General features: G+C 36.6%; 1 protein-coding gene across 1 annotated transcript in view; it reads right to left on the bottom strand.

The window, feature by feature from the left end:
- The window catches only part of TMTC2 (transmembrane O-mannosyltransferase targeting cadherins 2), a 459,784-nt gene that overhangs the window by 55,532 nt on the left and 382,072 nt on the right, over positions 1 to 22,180 (bottom strand). The window contains 1 exon segment of the mRNA XM_058425778.1: positions 21,758 to 21,821. Within this exon segment, the coding sequence (XP_058281761.1) occupies positions 21,758 to 21,821 (64 nt within the window).

Below are 22,180 nucleotides of genomic sequence, written 5' to 3'. Positions count from 1 at the left end.
ACAGACCGTAGATGGGAATAAGCACCAGGGAGAAAAAGTACAGCAGAAAAAGACAGGGAGTGTTGGGGATGCAAAGTCTCACTGATAGGAGATGCTATTTGAGCAGGTATTTAATTTAGTGCCCAAGCAAGCCATGCTGTTTCTTGGAGGAAAAGCATGGCAATTTTAGAAAAAGCAAGTATAAATGCCCTAAGGAAGAAGTATGTTCGAACCAGAGACAGATAATGCCAATCTGCTCATTGTCTATGTAGCTTAGCAGGTGGAACTGACTTCTTTAAAATTCATTCTGTTTGAGTAATATACAGACACATTCTTGTAATGTAAATAATTTAGCACTTCACTTCCTATGGGCCAGGCAGCATTCTAAATGCTTTCTATGGATTACTAATTCCCGTAAAAAGCCCTCTGAGTTAATTATTATATTACCACCTCCTTTTAGAGTGGATGAATGAAGTCTAGGAATGTTACGCACAGGCAGAAGATCCCAGAGCCAGAAGTAGATGAAGACCCATTTACTGTTTAACCCTTTTGATTCCAGAGCCTAAACTGCTAAGCGGTATTGACTACCAGGACATGTGAATATGACATAATTCCACTGGAAGTTCACTGCATAAAATGCTCTTCCAAACAGGTACGTCATTGAGGCATGCTATTTATAGCAACACCAAGTAAACAGACAAATCCTATGTGCTCCACATGTCTCTATAAATTTAGGAAGGCAAAACCCAAAAACCCAGTTTCTTTGTGAAGTGTTATGCTGGGAGTGAACGGCTCTTTTATATGCTGCCACATCATGAACAGAATACAGTACATACTTATTTAATAAATTTGATGCTGTTATTGTACATAGAATACTTTTCATGATTAAGATTTATACTTTTGAGATACAGCATACACAGGCTAACCTATGGTTATTACTGAAAACATAGTATTAAATAAAAAACTTGATATATACCTGAAGGCACAGTCTTCAAGGATAGTTATCTTCAAGGATAGTATAACTCTCTGCATGAGTACTTTATCAAAACATTTAGTTCAAAATGGGCTTTAAGGACTTGCACTTTGATTGTCAAATTTTAGGGACGGTGTGTATCATAACGTTTTGTATGGATTAATCCTATGCTCCTTCCTTAAGGGACTCTGACTTGTCTAAGAACATCACAAATACCCATCTGGCAGAGTTTCGGTTCTTCCCAGAGCCTAGCATGTGTTAGCACACTTTAAATGATACAGCACACATGTTTGGGGAGGTAACAAATTTGCATTAAAGCAGAGCTGAAAATTCAAATGATGTTTTAAAAAGAATTGAATCATATGATATCCTCACGCTATAGTTGCTACTACATAAACATCTTCATCATATTCAGCGGCTTCAATGTAGATGAAAGTACTACAATCGAACAAATTAATATTAAGGACTAAAAGTAAATATTATAAATTCTGAATTACCCAGTAAAAGCTTTTTGTTATAATACTCTAATAATAAAATTTCATTAAAGCCATTTACATTTTTTTTAGAGATAGGGTCTCACTCTGTTGCCCAGGATGGAGTACAGTGGTGTGATCGTAGTTCACTGTACCCTCTAACTACATCACCACGCCTGGCTATTTTTTTTATTTTTTGTAACAACAGGGTCTTGTTACATTGCCCAGGATGGTCTCGAATTGTTGGACCCCAGTGATGCTCCTGCCTCGGCCTCCCAAAGTGCTAGGATTATAGGCATGAGCCACTGCGCCCAGCCCAATTTAGCATATTTCTAAGTAGATTATTTTTTTCCTTCTCAGGGAATTTTCTTAAAGGTGAACGTATGTTGCTTTATCTGTATGTAGGGGAATTTTAGATTCCTGTGTATTTAAACATTTTGCACCAGATTTGAAATCACAAAAGCTGTAATATATGAACTTTTTCTCAACTATCTCTCCAGATTTATCAAAATAAACATATATAGTAGAAATAAAATCTGATGTGATACATCCAGATCATTCTCTCATCTCTCATTTTATTTGGTAATAAAAAGGCTTCCCAAACAAACGGCCAGGCAAGTGAGTGAGAATCTACTGTCGAAAGTATCTGGCTTCCAAATCGTAAGCCAACATTTCACTACATCATTTAGCTTGCTTCAGTTTTGCTGAGGGCTTGTTAAAGAAAAGGAAATAAATTATTTTTATAAAAATGTGACAAGTATATTTAGCATAATAATGAGTCAGGCCACAGCAAAGTAATCAATATGTTACATGCAATAAGAAATAATAATTTTACTCTTTGGTACGTTTCTTGAAGTTCATAAATAGTCTTTGAAGATACAACATGAGAAGGTGACTGAGTTCTTGCATTTTCATTGTTGCATAAGCTGTTGAAGACGCAAACTTTACAGACTTATAATCTTGATAAAATACTCATAAAAATGATGTAACAATTAAAGGCTAAGACTTTTGGTCATGATATAAGCACATTTATTGTCTCTGAGAGGATAGGGACCACAACACCACTATTTCTCATTATATCCACAGGGCCTATTTTAGAAACTGACATATATTTGACACTCTGCTTGTGTGGCTTTAAAGTCTGTGTCATTTCACTTTTCCAGTGTTTCTCCAACTGGAATCCATAGACCATGTGGTGTGGGGTGGGTTATAGGCATATATTCAAGGGTCCGTGAATTAACCTCAAGAATTTGTCAATTTTGACGAACGGCACTTCTCCATTCTAATGATTTATTAATGATTAGATACTCTGGACAGTTTGGATCACTATATTTTAGACAAGAACTGTCCAGTGATCTCAGTGCCCCAGGTTTTATTTATAATGGTGATTGTACTTTTGGTAGGTAATGTTACATATGAAGTAGGGAGTTTAGACACAGGTTCAAAAACCCGGCTGCCTGGGGTTTGCATTCTGTTTCCGCCACTAGCTGTGGCAAACTGCATTACCTGTTTCTCCATCTATAAAAACTGGGGAGACTTTTAATGTTTAATCAGTGCAGATGCTGTTAGGCTGACACTTCGTAATTTTTTAAATGACAATTTTATGGTATCCAACATTATCATGTTTATTCTACACAGAGAGAGAGAGAGAGAGAGAGAGAGGAAGGTGAACCCGTAGTAGTGGTTTGAATACACATTATCAGTTTTGACCCTCTCAATACTATGATTCCCATTTAAGTGAACATTTGTTTATATATCACTGTGTAAAAAAGATTCCTAACTTTTAAACATGGAGATACAGTTTATACAAATTCAAGTGTAATCATAATAGGTTTAAGGTAATGATGTGGTACTATAGTGCTGAGGGTATAATCCATCATCTGTTCTTCATTAAAGTTCCCTAGCTATAGAAAATTGTTGGGAGTTACTGCGTCAATCAGTATACTGGAAAATAAAATGATAATGTTGTACTATGCAATGAAGGGAAAACTAAGCATACACACATGTTTCTAGTAAAATTTTCCAAGGCTAATTAAAGTACAGAATCTTCCTTCAGTAGCACAATAATTCCATCCTCAAGGCCTGAGGAATCGATTTCTCTCAATTTTAGCCTAAAGAACTATATAAAAAATTAGGCAGTAATATACAGAATGGTAACTCAATATAGGTAAGAAATTATAAATTCTAAATAATCTCTTTTCTGTTAAGAAAACAATAAATTAAGATATATGTCCATGTATTTTGGATTTGTTGTTTAAGTACAGTGACCTACAGAAATGCATTTTAAAACCTTTTTGGTCTTTCAATATTTGTATATTGACACTTTCCAAATACAGTTTCTATAACTTCTGGTATTATTTTAAAGTGTATCCAATCATGAGTGAGGAAGTATGAATGCCTATGATATATTTATTTGTTATTGCTGGTCTAATTTGTTGATAGTTTCATAGTATACCTGTGGTTACAAGTAAAAGCAAAGACAGTTGTAGAAGGTAAAATCTATTACAACAAAAATACAATAAATGGTTTAACAATTTGGGAAATGATACTTGAACTCTGTTGAGAAAAAGGGAAAGCGGCCATTGGTTCCTGGAATTATAGTGGAAAATGCACTATCTATTTAAAAGAAATAATTTGTCTCAGGAAAACTAAATTCTTATATTGGGAGAATTATTAGGTTTGTTTTAGTGAGTTTTATTCGAAACCTTATGCTATAAAACAACCAGTGAAAATTATAAATATAATCAAGAAATAAACTGTAGTACGAGTGTAGGTTCCATAGGGCAAGATGTGCTATCTCTTACATGATTAAACACTTAAGTAGATAATGATAGAGCAACTTGGACTGATGAATAAGAAAAAAAAAATAACTGATAGAAGTAGCAGTAATGTTTTAAATGTATCCATTCTAGAACTTGTTGAGACCTGTTCTCATCTCTTCCTGTGATTTAAGCAATTAATTTTTTGTAGTTATTAATTGTATTAGTAGCTTATACATATATATTTTGTAAATCATGCTGATTTTTTTTTCAAAATTGTTTCTCTCTTTAAAAGTCAGCATTCCTAAGCTGAACAATTTACTTTCCAAATAAAACTAATGTAGTGTAAATGATCATTTCTAATTCTTTCCTATTACAAGGTCTCTAATGTCACTGTATCTGCCCTCCTTAGCCTGTTATTTACTCTTCAAAAAGGAAACGTAAATATGTTGTAAAGCAGCATCTCAGAGTCATTTCAGTATAAATCATTAAAGAAAGTGACAGAATAAAAGAGTGAAGATAAAAACCACATGAGAGCTGGTCAAACATACATGTAAATATAAATTAAGAATACTTAAAACATAGAATTACATATAGTTAAGAAACTGAATTCTCCATAGTTTTACTCTTTTGGTATCACCAAAAATGCAGGTTCACTATTACTTACAAAACTATGAATACTGCTCCACAGCAGATATTTGTTGGCATTTGATATCTAAGAAAATAATAGCTGTTTATACGACAAAAACTGAAAAATTTTGCAGCACATATTTTTTCCCTCTTGATGATGTCAGTCTTCTCGGTTCTCTTCTCAGGCTTATCAAACATGATGTTACGGCAATGTATTTAATCAAATCCTTCTCGAGGGATAAAGAGCAGCTGTTGATTCTTACATTTTCCAAGGAATAAGGAGCTTAACAGTATAACAACCCAGTCTCAGAAAATTAATGTCAGCCAGGATGACAAAGTCTCCCCTTGACCAAACTTTAGACAGGCTCCTCTAAGCCTTTATACAGAGGACTAGACCTCATCCTTGAGTCTTGTCATCAGTCTGGCTAGTTCAGTTGCCGCAAATATTATGCTAAGTCAGTTTAGCAAGAATCCCCCCACCCTTGATATCTGATCACCTTTGTTTGTCTTATCAAATTTCTCATCCCCCACCATTTGATATCTGATCACCTGGCCTACCTTCAGTGAGAGCCCTCCTAAGTCAGTTCAGCAATAATTCTCCTACCCTTGATGTTGTCCCTTAGAAATTTTCCATTCACTGATCTCGCTCACCATGCTAGTTAGGTATTGAAGGGGGGAGGAAAAATATATTTTCCTTCCACCCATCTTAGGTTCATTGGCTGAGGCCCCTGTTAAAAAAAAAAAAAAACAAAGACAGACTGGCTGGGCATGGTGGCTCACACCTGTAATCCCAGCATTTTGGGAGGCCGAGGTAGGCGGATCACGAGGTAAAGAGATCAAGATCATCCTGGCCAACGTGGTGAAACCCTGTCTCTACTAAAAATACAAAAATTAGCTGGGCATGGTAGAGTGTGCTGGTAGTACCAGCTACTTGGGAGGCTGAGGCAGGAGAATCGCTTGAACTCAGGAGGCAGAGGATGCAGTGAACCGAGATGGCGCCACTGCACTCCAGCCTAGGCAACAGTGAGACTCTGTTTCAAATAAAATAAAATAATAAAATAAAATAAAATAAAGACATATTAACAAGGTAAAAAAATTAGGTAGTAATTCATAACACACATACAAATTTACCAGAAGTTTTACATAATATGACAGGCTTCCTAAAGAATTGAAGACATCCTTATAAACCTGAGTGTGTTCTATGGTAGGTTTGATGAAAATTAGAAAGTTGTAGAGAAATAGTATAGGACAAAGGGATATGAGCTAAGTGTAAGACACTAGGGGAGAACTGGGCAACGTCTGTTTGTTCAGGTTCCTCTTGGTTTCACTTCACCTTTGGAGATAAGAAAGCGCCTATCCTCCAGGCATAGCACGGGCACCCCTCCTATGAGTGTCTTATGGCTGCCGCAGTGGAAGTTTAGACAGTCCTTCCTGCACATGCCATTTCTCAAATTCCTTCAGCTTAAACAATGTCAATATGCCAAGATACCATATTTTGGGGTAGCATTTTCTGAACTCTTTCACTATAAATTCCCGGCTGTCTTTGCTATAGAGTTGAGCCTAATCTCTCTCCCCTATCACAATAATCTTGACCCCTCTCATAATAGTCTTTAATAAAATCTCCTTTCCATTTAAAAAGTCTTAGAATATTTCTTCTTTAACAAGGACATGGAACTTTCAATAGAAATTAATCTATCAATCTATTAATTTTTATGATGTGCCTAATGTTTATTTGTCCTTAGGATAAAGTATAATATGATTTATCTGTAAATATATATTAGAATTCAGATAGTTAATAAGGAGTTATGAGTACAGGAAAGGTAAAGAAGCAGAAAAAGAGGTTGTTACAGGGAGAATTAGAAGCAGGAGGGAGAGAAGAAAGACTTACACATGTAAGCAACTTTAGTTTAATGTTTCAGTGTATATTTAGAAAAGCATAAATACCTGTAAAATAATAGAAACAGAGGAAGTTGGCTATGGGAACAACCAAGGAGAATTATAAGGAATGTGGTGACTGGCGATGGGGGAAGGGCACAGCCCTCTGAAGTTGACAGCCACTAGGCACCCAAACTGATACTCCCAGGTAGGAACGTGGGTCAGTGTGGTTACATCAGCTGGAATTTCAAAGAAATCAGGAGTCTGGTTTCTTTGGAGTAGAGACTAACTGTAATTTTAGTGTGTGGTCCCAGTTTGAACAATTATAGCTATAACTCCATGCAAAAGATACCCCCACAAAGAAATGTGAGTAAAAAGAAATATGTTGGAATCAGAGAATATAATTAACTGAAATTTCCCAAAGGTTTTGATGTTCCCCAAACTACAATACTGAAGCTGATTTTCTTTATAGCCAAGAGCTACTGACGTTCCTGCTATGCCTCAACTCCCTTGATCTTTCTGGTTGTGAATCTAAAACACACATATATACAGAGAGTACACAAGTATATATTGAAAAAATATTGTTTAAAAATGATTGCATGTAGATTGTGATGAATAGGAATACCCCAAGGCTGGAAAAACTGTAAATTCAGTTTAGGTCAGTGCGACAATCTGACCCCAGTCTAGGTTGCAACTTGCCCACACCAACAGTTAGTAAACAAGGGGGTTGTATTCACTATCCTTGTCTTCTAAGCATGGAAACTTACACAATTTGAGAAAGAGAAGAGAAGCAGTAAACATTTCAGAAATACATTTTTTTCTGATTTGTCAATTTGCAAAACAGAAGTACAATACAAAGCAATTAAAATGTCAGCAGAGAGAAATAAATGCACCAGAAACTAGACTTGCAACCTGTCAGAAGAAAATAACTGCAGCATGAACATAATTTGGAAAAGAGATCTAGAGTAGAAAGGAGTTTGAAGACAGATGTGGGCAGGATGGGACCAAAATTGATCCTGACCTAACTGAAGCTGTCAGGGAAATGAACATCTATCTTGCTGGAATTAGGTACTTAATTTCTACTGACATGGCAAAAAATATAAGTAATAACAATGTGATGAAGCCTGTCTATGAACTGAAGTAGAATACGTATTTGAGGAGCTAATTTGGGTAAGTGTGAATAAACCTAAGATCAAAGGTCTTGTTTCAATGATACCTGGTTGCAATTAATAAAAATAGATAAAATGTGGGGGAAAACGAATAACTTCTCTTCATTGAAACCTATTTTTGGGGGAGGCGTGTGTCTGTCAATTTACCTCACATCATTTGCTAACTATAAAATATACAGATGGACAAGAGATCGTCATGGGGGATGGGAGGCAGGACTAGATTGCAGCTCCAGACAGAGCAGCTTGCGGAGGTTTGCGCTGTGAATTTTAGCTCCAGATCAACTCCAAGAACAATCCAGCAATCCTGAGAGGACCCACTGACACTTTGAAGGAAGTGGACTACTCCTGAAGGACCCGGGAGACACCCCAAATACTGTGAGTGCCCTAACTGTGGAAGCAGGAAAAGGAGACCCTCCTCTCCTGACACACACCCCCGTTGGAGAAGCTGAAAGCGGGAGGAATTTCTGGCTTCACCTGGAACTGAGTCAATTTAGAGAGCCGAGCGAAATACAGGGGTAGGGGAAGCAGCAGAAAGGCCCTGGGAGCTTGCTGGGTCCCCAAGCAGGCCATGCCTGCCTGACACCACAGGGATCCATCAGGAGGGTGGCCAGAGGAGGAGGGGGTAAAACTCCACAGGGAGATGGAAATCTCTAGCTGAACTTTATAACTACCTGAATGGGGCGTGAAGCCTCCTGGCCTGAACTTAGCGGGGAGCTTAGGGGAGAGCACAAATCCAGTGTGCAGACTACACAGGCGGGGGAAGAACCAAACCTTTTCCTTCACAGCTGGGAGGTGGGTAGCCTGGGGCAAGTTTTCAAGACCTCACGCCCTCCACCTGGAAACAGACAGACTCCGGGCTGTTTAGTGTGGATGGGTGGGTAGGTGGGGGGCACGATGGAAGTGAGACCAGCCCTTTGGTTTGTATGGGACCTGGGTGAAGCCTGTGACTGCTGGCTTTCCTCCAAGTCGCTGACAATCACATGACTCAGCAAAGGCAGCCATGATCCTCCTAGGTGCACAACTCCAGGGACGTGGGACTCTAACCCCATCCCCCAGAGCAGCTGCAGCAAGACCCATCCAAGGAGAGTCTGGGCTCAGACATGCCTAGCCCTGCCCCCACTTGATGGTCCTTCCCTGTCCACCCTAGTAACTGAAGACAAAGGGCATATACTCTTGAGAGTTCTAGGGCCCTGCCTACCACCTGTTCCTCCCCATACTACCACAGCTGATGCTCTCTGGAAAGCACCACATCCCAGCAGGAGGCCAACCAGTACAAAAAGAGAGCATTTAACCACCAAAGCTAAGAACCCTCAAAGAGTCCATTTCACCTCCACCAGAACAGGTGCTGGCATCCATGGCTGAGACCCACAGATGGTTCACATCATATGATGCTGTGCAGACAACCCCCAGTACCAGCATTGAGCCTGGTAGACTTGCTGGGTGGCTAGATCCTGAAGAGAGACAACAATCACTGTAGTTTGGCTCCCAGGAAGCCACATCCATAGGAAAAGGGGGAGAGTACTACATCAAGGGAACACCACGTGGTACAAAAGAATCTGAACAGCCTTCAGCTCTAGACATTCCCTGTCACAGAGCATACCCAAATGAGAAGGAACCAACAATCAATCCTGGTAATATGCCAAAACAAGGCTCTTAAACACCCCTCAAAAATCACACTAGTTCACCAGCAATGGATCCAAACCAAGAAGAAATCCCTGATTTACCTGAAAAAGAATCCAGGAGGTTAGTTATTAAGCCAATCAGGGATGCACCAGAGAAAAACGAAGCACAATGCAAGGAAATCCAAAAACTGATATAAGAAGTGAAAGGAGAAATATTCAAGTCAACAGAATAGCAGAAAGAAAAAACAACAAAAAACTCAGGAAATTATGGACATACTTTTAGAAAGGAAAAATGCTCAGGAAATTCTCAACAATAAAATTGAATAAGTAGAAGAAGGAAATTCAGAGCTCAAAGACAAGGTCTTCAAATTAACCCAATCAAAGACAAAGAAAAAGGAACAAAAAAATATGAACAAAGGCTCCAAAAAGTCTGGGATTATGTTAAATGACCAAACTTAAGAATAGTTGGTGTTCCTGGCAAAGAAGACAATTCTAAAAGCTTGGAAAACATATTTGGGGGAATAATAGAGGAAAACTTCCCTGGCCTTGCTAGAGACCTAGACATTCAAATACAAGAAACACAAAGAATACCTGGAAAATTCATTGCAAAAAGATCTTCACCTAGACACATTGTCATCAGGTTATCAAAAAGTTAAGACAAAGGAAAAGATTCTTAAGTGCCATGAGACAGAAGCACCAGGTAACCTATGAAGGAAAGCTTATCAGATTAACAGCAGATTTCTGGGCAGAAACCCTACAGGCTAGAAGGGCTTGGGGCCCTATCTTCAGCTGCCTCAAACAAAACAATTATCAGCCAAGAATTTTGTATCCAGCAAAACTAAGCATCATATGAAGGAAAGATAGTCTTTTTCAGACAAACAAATGCTGAGATAATACACATTACCAAGCTACCATTACAAGAACTGCTAAAAGGAGCTCTAAATCTTGAAAAGAATCCTGGAAACACATCAAAACACAGGATCTATGAAACAAAAATACATGTTGAAAAGCAAAAACAAAAAAACAAACAAAAAAAAAACAAAGTACACAGGCAACAAAGAGCACTACGAATGCAATGGTACCTCACATTTCAACATTAACATCGAATGTAAATGACCTAAATGCTCTCCTTAAAGACACAGAACCGCAGAATGGATAAGAACTCACCAACCATCTGCTGCCTCAGGAGACTACTTAACATATAAGGACTCGCATAAACTTAAGGGGGGGAAAAAGGCATTTCATGAGAATGGGCAACAAAAAATAGCAGGGGTAGCTACATTTACATCAGACAAAACAAATTTTAAAGCAATAGCAGTTAAAAGAGACAAAGAGGGACATTATATAATGGCAAAAGGCCTTGTCCACCAGGAAAATATCACAATCCTAAACATATACACACCTAACACTGGAGCTCCCAAATTTATAAAACAATTACCAATAGACTAAGAAATTAGACAATAACATAGTAATAGTGGGAGACTTCAATACTCCACTGACAGCACTAGACAGATCATCAAGACAGAAAGTCAACAAAGAAACAATGCATTTAAACTATACATTGAAACAAATGGACTTAACAGATATATACAGAACATTACATCCAACAACTGTAGAATACACATTCTATTCAACAGCTCATGGAACTTTCTCCAAAATAGACCATATGATAGGCCATAAAACGAGCCTCAATAAATTTAAGAAAACTGAAATTATATCAAGCACTCTCTCATACCATAGTGGAATAAAGCTGGAAATCAACTCCAAAAGGAACCTTCAGAACCATGCAAATATAGAAACTAAATAACCTGCTCCTGAATGAGCACTGGGTCAAAAACGAAATCAAGATGGAAATTTAAAAATTCTTTGAACTGAACGACAATAATGACAACCTATCAAAACCTCAGGGATACAGCAAAAGCAGTGCTAAGAGGAAAGTTCATAGCCCTAAGTACCTACATCAAAGAGACTGAAAGAGCACAAACTGACAATCTAAGGTCACACCTCAAGGAACTAGAGAAACAAGAACAAACCAAATCTAAATCCAGCAGAGGAAAGGAAATTACCAAGATCAGAGCTGAACTAAATGAAAGTGAAACAATAAAACAATAGAAAAGATAAATGAAACAGAATGCTGGTTCTTTGAAAAGATAAATACAATTGATAGACCTTTAGCAAGATTAACCAAGAAAAGAACAGAGAAAATCCAAATAACCTCACTAAGAAAATGAAACAGGAGCTATTACAACTGATACCACTGAAAATACAAAAGATCATACAAGGCTACTATGAACACCTTGACACACATAAATTAGAAAACCTAGAAGAGATGGATAAATTCTGGGAAAGATACAACCGTCCTAGCTTAAATCAGGAAGAATTAGATACCCTAAACAGACCAATAACAAGCAGCGAGATTAAAATGGCAATTAAAAAATTACCAAAAACAACAACAAAAAAATCCAGGACCAGACAGATTCACAGCAGAATTCTACTAGAAAAGAAGAATTGGTACCAATCCTTTTGAAACTATTCTACAAGTCAAGTAAAGAAGGAACCCTTATGAAGCCAGCATAACCCTAATACCAAAACCAGGAAAGGACATAAGCAGAGAAGAAACGTACAGACCAGGCTGGGCGCGGTGGCTCATGCCTGTAATCCCAGCACTTTGGGAGGCCAAGGCAGGTGGATCATGAGGTCAGGAGATTGAGACCATCCTGGCTAACACAGTGAAACCCTGTCTCCACTAAAAAAATACAAAAAAAATTAACCAGGCATGGGGGCGGTCGCCTGTAGTCCCAGCTACTTGGGAGGCTGAGGAAGGAGAATGGTGTGAACTTGGGAGGTGGAGCTTGCAGTGAGCCGAGATAGCACCACTGCACTCCAGTCTGGGCGACAGAGTGAGACTCCATCTCAAAAAAAAAGAAAACTACAGACCAATATCCTTGAAGACTATTGATATTAAAATCTTTAACAAAATACTAGCTAACTGAATCCAACAACATATAAAAAAGATAAACCACCATGATCAAGTGAGTTTCATAGCAGGGATGTAGGAATAGTTTAACATACATAAGTCAATAAATGTAATACACCATATAAACAGAATTAAAAACAAAAATCACATGATTATCTCAATAGATGCCGAAAAAGCATACGACAAAATCCAGCATCACTTTATGATTAAAACTCTCGGCAAATCGGCATACAAGGGACATACCCTGTGTAATAAAAGCCATCTATGACAAACCTACAGCCAACAAAACACTGAATGGGGAAAAGTTAAAACATTCCCTCTGAGAACTGGAACAAGACAAGGATGCCCACTCTCACCACTGCTCTTCAACACAGTACTGGAAGTCCCAGCCATAACAATCAGACAAGAGAAAGAAATAAAGGGCATCCAAATCGGTAAAGAGGAAGTCCAACTGTCACTGTTTGCTGATGTTATAATCATTTACTTTGAAAACCCTAAGGACTCCTCTGGAAAGCTCCTAGAACTGATAAAATAATTCAGCAAAGTTTCTGGATATATAATTAATGTACAAAAATTAGTAGCTCTTCTATACACCAACAGCAACCAAGCAAAGAATCAAATCAAGAACTCAACTCCTTCTACAATAGCTGCAAAAAAATAAAATAAAATACTTAGGAATACATCTAACCAAAGAGTTAAAAGACCTCTAAAGGAAAACTACAAAACACTGCTGAAAGAAATCACAGATGAAACAAACAAATGGAAACACATTCCATGCTCATGGATGGGTAGAATCAATATTGTGAAAATGACCATACTGCCAAAAGCAATGAAAAAATTAAATGCAATCCCTATCAAAATACCACCATCATTCTTCACAGAATTAGAAAGAAACAATTTTAAAATTCACCGGGAACCAAAAAAGAGCCTGCATAGCCAAAGCAAGACTAAGTAGAAAGAACAAACCTAGAGGTATTATACTACCTGATTTCAAACTATACTCTAAGGCCATAGACACCCAAACAGCCTGGTAGTGGTATAAAAATAGGCACATAGACCAATGGAACAGAATAGAGAACCCAGAAATAAAGCCAAACACGGCCAATTGATCTTCGACAAAGCAAACAAAAACATAAAGTGGGGAAAGGACACCCTTTTCAAGAAATGCTGCTGGGATAATTGGCTAGCCACATGTGGGAGAATGAAACTGGATCCTTATCTCTCACCTTATACAAAAATCTACTCAAGATGGATTAAGGACTTAAACCTAAGACCTGAAACTATAAAAAATCCTAAAAGATAATATTGAAAAAAAAAAAAACCCTTCTAGGCAAGGATTTCATGACCAACAACCCAAAAGCAAATGCAATAAAAATAAAGATAAATAGCTGGGACCTAATTAAACTAAAGAGCTTTTTTGCACAGCAAAAGGAACAGTCAGCAGAGTAAACAGATGATCCACAGAGTGGGAGAAAATCTGCACAATCTATACATCTCACCAAGGACTAATATCCAGAATCTACAACAAACTCAAATCAGTAAGAAAAAAACAAACAATCCCATCAAAAAAATGGGCTAAGGACATGAACAGACAGTTCTCAAAAAAAGTTATACAAATGGCCAACAAACATATGAAAAAATGCTCATCATCATTAATGATCAGGAAAATGCAATCAAAACCATACTGCAATACCACCTTACTCCTGCAAGAATGGCCATAATCAAGAAATCAAAATATAGTAGATGTTGGCATGGATGTGATGAACGGGGAACATTTCTACACTGCTGGTGGGAATGTAACTAGTACAACTACTATGGAAAACAGTGTGGAGAGTCCTTAAAGAACTAAAAGTAGAACTACCATTTGATCCAGCAATCCCACTACTGGGTATCTACCCAGAGTACAGTAAGTCATTATCTGAAAAAGGTATGTTTATAGCGGCACAACTCACAATAGCAAAATTTTGGAACCAACCCAAATGCCCATCAATCAACGAGTAGATAAAGAAACTGTGGTATATGTATATGATGGAATACTACACAGCCATAAAAACAAATGAATCAACAGCATTTGCAGTGACCTGGATGAGATTGGAGACTGTTATTCTGAGTGAAGTAACTCAGGAATGGAAAACCAAACATCGTATGTTCTCAATGATATGTGGGAGCTAAGTTATGAGGACGCAAAGGATGATACAATGGACCTTGGGGACTTGTGGGGAAGAGTGGGAGGGTGGCGAGGGATAAAAGACTACAAATATGGTGCAGTGTACACTGCTCGGGTGATGGGTGCACCAAGATCTCACAAATCACCACTAAAGTACTCATGTAACCAAATACCACCTGTACCCCAACTTATGGAAAAATAAATAATAAATAAAAAAATAAATAAAATATATGGATGTATTTGTAACTGAAAAAACCAGTCGAGGTGAAACATATATGTGCAGTATTAAAACATATTTCACTCATAAAGTCAATCTGGTGATTCTGGGATCCACATAAAATCAATGCCTAAAAGTCAAGAGACACATGGTATGTAGTATTCCCACATCACAGAAGCTTGTGGAAAGTTCTGGGAGAGACCATGTGGTTCCTCCCCCATTTACAAGCAGAAATGTGGTTTAACTGCTTCCCAGACAAATTATTATTAACCTTGTCATTTTTTTCCTACAACATAATAATCCTTTATATGTTAAAATCTGAATCTGTTCCATTAAACTTGGTTTTATGTTTTTTTGTTCTAATTAGGGTTGAACAATATCTTCCCCATTAGAACATACATATATAGGTGGGAAATTTTATATCCCTTTCAATTAATAATAGCTCAATTAAATAATTAATCTTTTCCCCCAGAACTCAGTATTAGTGGTTATTTCCACTCCACAGTCATTCCCCTACCACCATATTCACTATAAAAACGATAGTCAAATTGAAAGTAATATATTACAGAATATGTGAACTACCTCATAACACAGCTGCATTTTGTCAATAAGCTCATTTATTTGAATCTTCTCTTCCCATGTTTCTCGGTTTAATCTTTTGACATATAATCATTGCTAAAGAGCCCAAATGGGTAACACTGGCTTTGATTTTATAATAACGTTCTGAAATAATATATGTTCTAAGTACCTGGGAAAGATATAATGCATATGCGAAGTTCTCTATTGATAATATAATCCTTGAAAGATATTCTCCTTTTAATTCATATATACTAAATACACACGGAATATTTATAAAATATTCTACATATTAGAAATGCAAAATGCAAACACAACAGTTAGCATATAAATCAGAGAGCTGAGTCCAAACTAGAAGTAATCTACCAGTGATCACCAAAAAAATGTGTCCTCATTGGTACTTATTTATTCCACGTAGATAGGACAGGCCTGCATCAAATAGTACCTACTGTGCTCCTCAGAACATGTAGTTGTCCATGAGTCTTTAACATAAAATTCTATCCTTTCTTCCCCCACAGGATTAGCAGATAACCAAATGAGCATAACTGAAATAATTTACTACCTAAAGTTATCTCCCCTCTATTTCTAGTTTTGTTTTCCCCTCTGTATCTTCAGTCTCTTTTTTCTTCTTCAGTCACTGGGGAGGAAGCAATCCTTAAATATCTCTGATATTTCCTTTGCTCCCCCCCCTCACCTCGGACACATTTTCAGTCTCATATTCACATGCACACACACATTTTTAGTATCCTGTTTAACACACAGACACAAACATCTCAACATCTATCTTTAATTTGTAATAAATTCAAACTGAATATTTATTTCCAAACATCATTACTGAGTAAGTCTTACACCACCCACTTCCAATTCTCCACTTCCTTAACTGCTCACATCACTTACGTGAAACTGCACTCCCAAAGGGCACAAACATCCTTACTCTCTTAAGTCGATGGACTTTTTCTGTACTTATTTTTCTTTACCTTTTTGCAGCAGTGTTCCCTGCTCATCAACTTTGCTTTCTATGCCCTACCACTGTCTTGGCTGCCTTCCTTATTCTAAATTTGAAATGCAGAATTTCCCAAATGCCTGCAATTGACTCTCTTCTCTTTTGTACATTCCCTCCTTTGGTGATGTTACCCACTTATTTGGTACCATTTCCTTTTTGCAAATGACTCCCACATCTCTATCCCTAACTACGGCCTTTCTTCTAACTCCTTCCTTGATAGGCATGCCCCATGAGAAAATTAGAGTAAGCAAATTCTCTCACTCAGAATTTGCTCAGTCTAAACATTTTGTTCTTAGAATAAATAAAGCCCTCTGATTACAATTTTTTATATTTGTGGTATTTCTTTTCTTCCAGGTTACCTAAAATCAAAATTTTGGAACATATATGGTGGCCAACTAATTATGTTATTCACATCTTTTGAAATCATCTATTGCTTAATTTATCCTTATGTTCTTTTCCATTCCTCTCAATTTCTGTACTTTAGTTTCACTACCTTATGCCTGTACTATTACCATGACCTTTTATTTAGTTTTCCCAAGGCTGTATCTCCCAACTCTATTTCCTCAAACACAACCGACATTTTTCATTTCATCATATAAATGGCCATCCTAAATTACTATTTTCATTATGTCACTTTGCTTAATAACATTTCAAAATACAAACTCCACATTTTTAGTATGGTATCCACTACCTTTCATGTAGTTTTATGCTAGTTTCCATTTCTATCTTCCCCTATACCCTTCCTTTCTGTACCCTGCCCCTTGCCCTCGTTCATGTGTATAGTTCTCCCTGCCAGAATTCTCTCCTTGTTCTTGCTAAAATCCTTACTTATAAGCATCCTATCATTTTGACCTTCTCTTAGCTTGTCAACTGTGACTCAGTGCCTCTTCAGCTCATTTCAGCTGAATGTCATTTCTCTCTCCTGTGCACTTTGCTTACACCTAGCTCATGTGTCTCACAAAGCACTCATTAGATGCCATTATTTACTGCCCCGATTGAGGATTGAGATTCCGGTGTTCTCTCCTCTACTCCCTCCTCACATTAGATTGTACATTTCTTAAGGACAAGGTTAATTTTTCATAACTTTCAAATCCTACTGCATTTGGCATAGTCTTACATAAAGCTGGAACTTGATAAAAAATAAGTTGAATAAATTCATACTAAAAACAATTACATTCCCCAAAATACAAGATGTACAGATCTATCATTGCTAATTACCCTCTTCTAACTCCAGAGTTTACTAAAATCCAAGTAAAATCAGGTGACTTTGTACTATGCAAATTTCCCATTCTTCACATTAACCATTTTTTAAAAATCCATAAGTTAATGCAGAATTTGGCTTAATTCCCACAGGAAGAACAAAGCAATTTCATTTAATATCCCCTCTAGTCCTTGAGAGTCAGCATTTTTTAATGCCCATTAGTGAGAGAGAAGACAGAGAAGACTGTTGTCTATTTAAAGTAACCTCCAAAGAAAGATCAATTTATTTAAAACAAAACAAAAAAAAAATTAAAACTAAAAAAACTTAAAATGGCAATTTCGGTAAGGAGTTTTCCTATTATAGAAACATGTTTTAATGTATTATAAGGTTTAACTTTAGGAAAATTAGCCCCAAAAATCAAGTAAATAAAATTTTAAAATGGTAATGGTGTCATTTTGTAATAAATAGACTTCTCTAACTATGTATTTTGGTAAACGACAAGGTATTAAACATCTCTCATAAAGAGACAATATCAGAACCTAAAACTTATTTTGTGCCTGTTAATTTAGACATCTTTCATTATTTCAGTATTTGATCACCGGAATTCTTCGTATATAAAATGATGCAAAAATACAATTAACAATTTCAAAGTAAATTATGTGGAAAATATGGCTTTCATATCATAGAAAAAATAAAGAAATTCATCATGGGACATATTGAAGAAATGGAATAGGTATTTTATTAAGAAAGAATATCCCACAGACAACCAGCAAGCTTTTTAATATGACTGTAATGAAGGTTGCAGCTTCATATTTTACTTTGCATAGTAGTGACCTGACATGAACATTGCTGAAACATTCACAGAGTCTTTCACATACAGCTACAGATTTTTACCCTCTCAGGGGTACTTAAAAATAGAAGAAAATGCTTTAGAAGAAAAAGTAAGAGTAAGATTAGATTACTGTGTAGGGAGGAAAACTAGAAAAGACAATGGAACTATTTAAATGGAAGACTGGAGTTGAATTCTGTTCACTATGCTATCATATAGGCAGGTAACAAATTAAGTTAAAAGCAGAGAAATAACAAAGAATGTTTTTTATGAACAAAGGTAATAAACAGCTATTAACAGGATAAATGTTAAATGAATGTTTTAATTCAGATCAGATGTGTCATTGCTAATAAATCATTACACGGTTACTGTTTAAATAGGTCTCTTCATTTCAGAACAGAAATTTATTATTACTATCTTGTATGATCTTGGAAGCTCAGCAGGGTTGGGCCTGGTTAGTACTTAGATGGGAGAAATTTATATTACGGCCATGGTTTGTATTTTATCACTGTTTCTTCTGTGCTGTGGTGTTTTACTCACCTAGACCACATACTGTAAGTCAAAGCACAATTCTGAAAATAGATTAGGAAAAAACCATATCTGTTGATCCATCAGTTGTAACATCATTTATTTACTGTTAAATATGAACATTTTATTCTATCCCATCCATTTTAAAAGTATTGTTGCCAGATAAGGAAAGTATCATTTGAATAAACATATTTTCAAAGGCAGTCTGCAGTGGGTTTGTGAAGAAACATTTTGAGGGTTCAGAAAAAAATGGCTTTGAATTGGAGATTAAATACTGATTTTATGATTTGGTTAGTCTTTTAAAATTAACCGTTTCACAAATCAGACTCAAATCTTGTAATATCCAAGTGTCTTTCATTTTTTAGTTCAGGTCAGATAGCTCAGGTATCTCTTCTCTCAAGAATCCATTATAATATGCTGAAGATGATCATTTGACCAACCACTTGACCAGAAATCAACATGATACTCAAGTGACTAGTACTCAAAATACAACTGCATTTGACTATCATGCATTATGTATATTCACAGCATTCTATTAATGTGAAGGCAATAAAAAAAAGAAAAACAAAAACTCTGATCTCTGCCTTTCATGAAGTTGTAATAATAAGACTTCAAATTCAACCCTTTTCCTGGAAATACTGCACAAAGCTGCCCGACTAGGGCATTTACAAAACCTTGCCTAGTGCACGCCACCCCCTTCCCTGCTGTAACTCTTAACCCACTTGTGCTTCTCCAGCTTTCTCCAAAGCACTTATCACTGTCTGACATACTAGCTCCTTCTCCTCAGACTACATTGTGAGCTCCTAACCATTTTGTTCACTGCTATATGGCCACTGCCTAAAGTAATACCTCGTACTCTGTAAATATTACTGAATAAATAAAATGACTATCATTATTTAGGTTTTCCAAATTTCTGGCTTGCCTTTCCTCTCTAAGATATGGCTGCATTTTTTTCCACCAAGCTTTCTCTTATGCATTCAGTGGCCTGGATTACAGTGTGATTCCATTTAGTTTTGATGGTGGGTGAGTTATTAACTTCTCAGCCCTTCCACAGAACAGGGATCACAAAGGTATCTGTGCGTTGCTGTGAGAAATGAATGAAGTACTTAGCACAGTGCTTGGCACATAATAATAAGTGCTCAATAAATTTTAGCTGTCATTGTTCTTACCATATGATTATTAAGTTATTTTCTTCTGTTGCAAACTGCCTATCAATTCTTGAAACATCTCATAATTAACGTGACAGGGTTCGGAATGGCCACCCAAAGTACGGTTCCTTGTAATCCTTGTATTTTAAGCTGAAAAAAACAAAACTGCAGAAGAAGGAGGGTCATTTTATGACTTCCTCCCTCCCTTCTCCCCTGTAGTAGGTAATAAGACCCTCATTAGCACTTTATCTCTGAATACACAGGGAAAAAGAGAAGAACAAACAGGACTTTCTAAGTTCCTCCCAATTTATTACCATGAGATCATAACCTTTTGTCTTCTAATCATACTTCTGCATGATGTCTATAAAAATATTTTCCTGGGTCATCATTTCTGAAGGCTATTCTCGTATCAGGTAAAATGTATATTAAATACATTTGTATGCTTTTCTATTGTTAATCTGTCTTTTGTTTTAGGGGTCTCAGCCATGAACCTTAGGATGCTTAAGAAAAAGGTATATTTTTTTTGCTCCTACAAATAAAACTCGGAGGCGTTGAGATTCAGGGCTAAGGTTGCAAGTGGATGAATCTCCTGAAAAGAAAAATAGCTACCTCCCACATAGGTCTCTTTCAGGGAACATTAATCCTCCTCTTTTGTGCTCCCAGAAGACTGTATATACCTCCGTATAAGAATCAACACACTGTATTTCAATTAGTTGACTGTATTCAGTCTTGTCTGCTACACTGTGTGGTCCTTTAAGGTACGAAATCTCTGTATTCTACTACAAAGCAGGCACTCTATAGACGCTTGCCCAATGGATGAGTTACTATAAAGAAATGAGACTGATCCCATTATTTGCACTCACATCACATGTGCACTTTCATTACTGTTTCAAAATTACATTTCCCAATAGATGGTCTTGATGTGAAGAAGAGGGTAGAAGATTTTAGCATTGGTGAGAGATGCAGAAGGTATATGAAAATAAAAGCAATATGTTGGAGTTCAGAGATGTGTTGCAAATAAAATGTGCTTAGAAGACCGAGGCAAAACCAGTTCTTATTTTCTCATAAATGGTTACTCTACTTCAATAGAAGAGATCTAATTTATATCCATCTTACTTTATAGAAGCGTGATTACCCAGAGAAAAATTGTAATAAAAACATTCTTGATAAAGTTGAAAAGCACAGTTATTAGAAATGAGGTCTGTGGAATAGCAAAGAGGCATACAGCTTGAGGTCTGACTATATACAAGAATCAAAAAATAATAGGTATTTAATGCCACAGCCAAAAAAAACCCTCAAGGAGTTGATTTTAAAAGTTATCCAAATACAAAGTATTTAGTAATGCTAAAGCCGGTGTTCAAGTGATAAAAATCTTATGTTGCTTTATACAGGCTAGAAGACAGCAAATCTACCTCTAGAAAAAGAAGCTTGAGGCTGGCAGATTTTACGGTTGAATTAGCTGTTTAGTAGGTATTCAAAATAAGAGCTGAGAGAAAGGGAGAAAGAAAAAACAAAACAAAACAAAACAAAAAACAACAAAAAACCAGTATCACGACGCTTCTATGTCTTACACCTATCATATGCTTTGAGTCTGTCCCTCTGAAAATGTTTCTCGCTAGGAAAGTACTTACATTAGGCCTCAGCCTGGCTGCCAGATCATAATACTTCTCGGCTGCTTCATTGAGGCTAGCCTGTCTGTAAAAGAAAAAATAAAATAAAACTATATTATTTATTTTAGAATTACAAATAGGATCACTGTGCAGCAAAATAATGTTAACTTTTAAAAAAATTCTGGTCACACCAAACAGTAAATTGCCCAAGCAGAAAAAGACTTAAAAATTGAGTGTTTGCATTGCACTTGTTATTATATTTAAGGCATTATAAATAGTATCTTAACATAATCCTATTCAGCGGGTGTTATTTCACATTTACATATTAGGAATTAGAAAAGCTATCCTACTTTTCCATGCAAAACTAGGTAATATATTATAGTGGTGGGGTTCTCCAGCATCAACATGATACCCCAGAAAAATCTCAACTTTAAAAATAAATTG

This window comes from Hylobates moloch, unplaced genomic scaffold (assembly GCF_009828535.3).
Source record: "Hylobates moloch isolate HMO894 unplaced genomic scaffold, HMol_V3 SCAFFOLD_12, whole genome shotgun sequence".
In the NCBI taxonomy this organism is placed as follows: Eukaryota; Metazoa; Chordata; class Mammalia; order Primates; family Hylobatidae; genus Hylobates; species Hylobates moloch.
The sequence above is the reverse complement of the archived record's forward strand: the minus strand, read 5'-3'. Positions and strand labels throughout refer to the sequence as shown.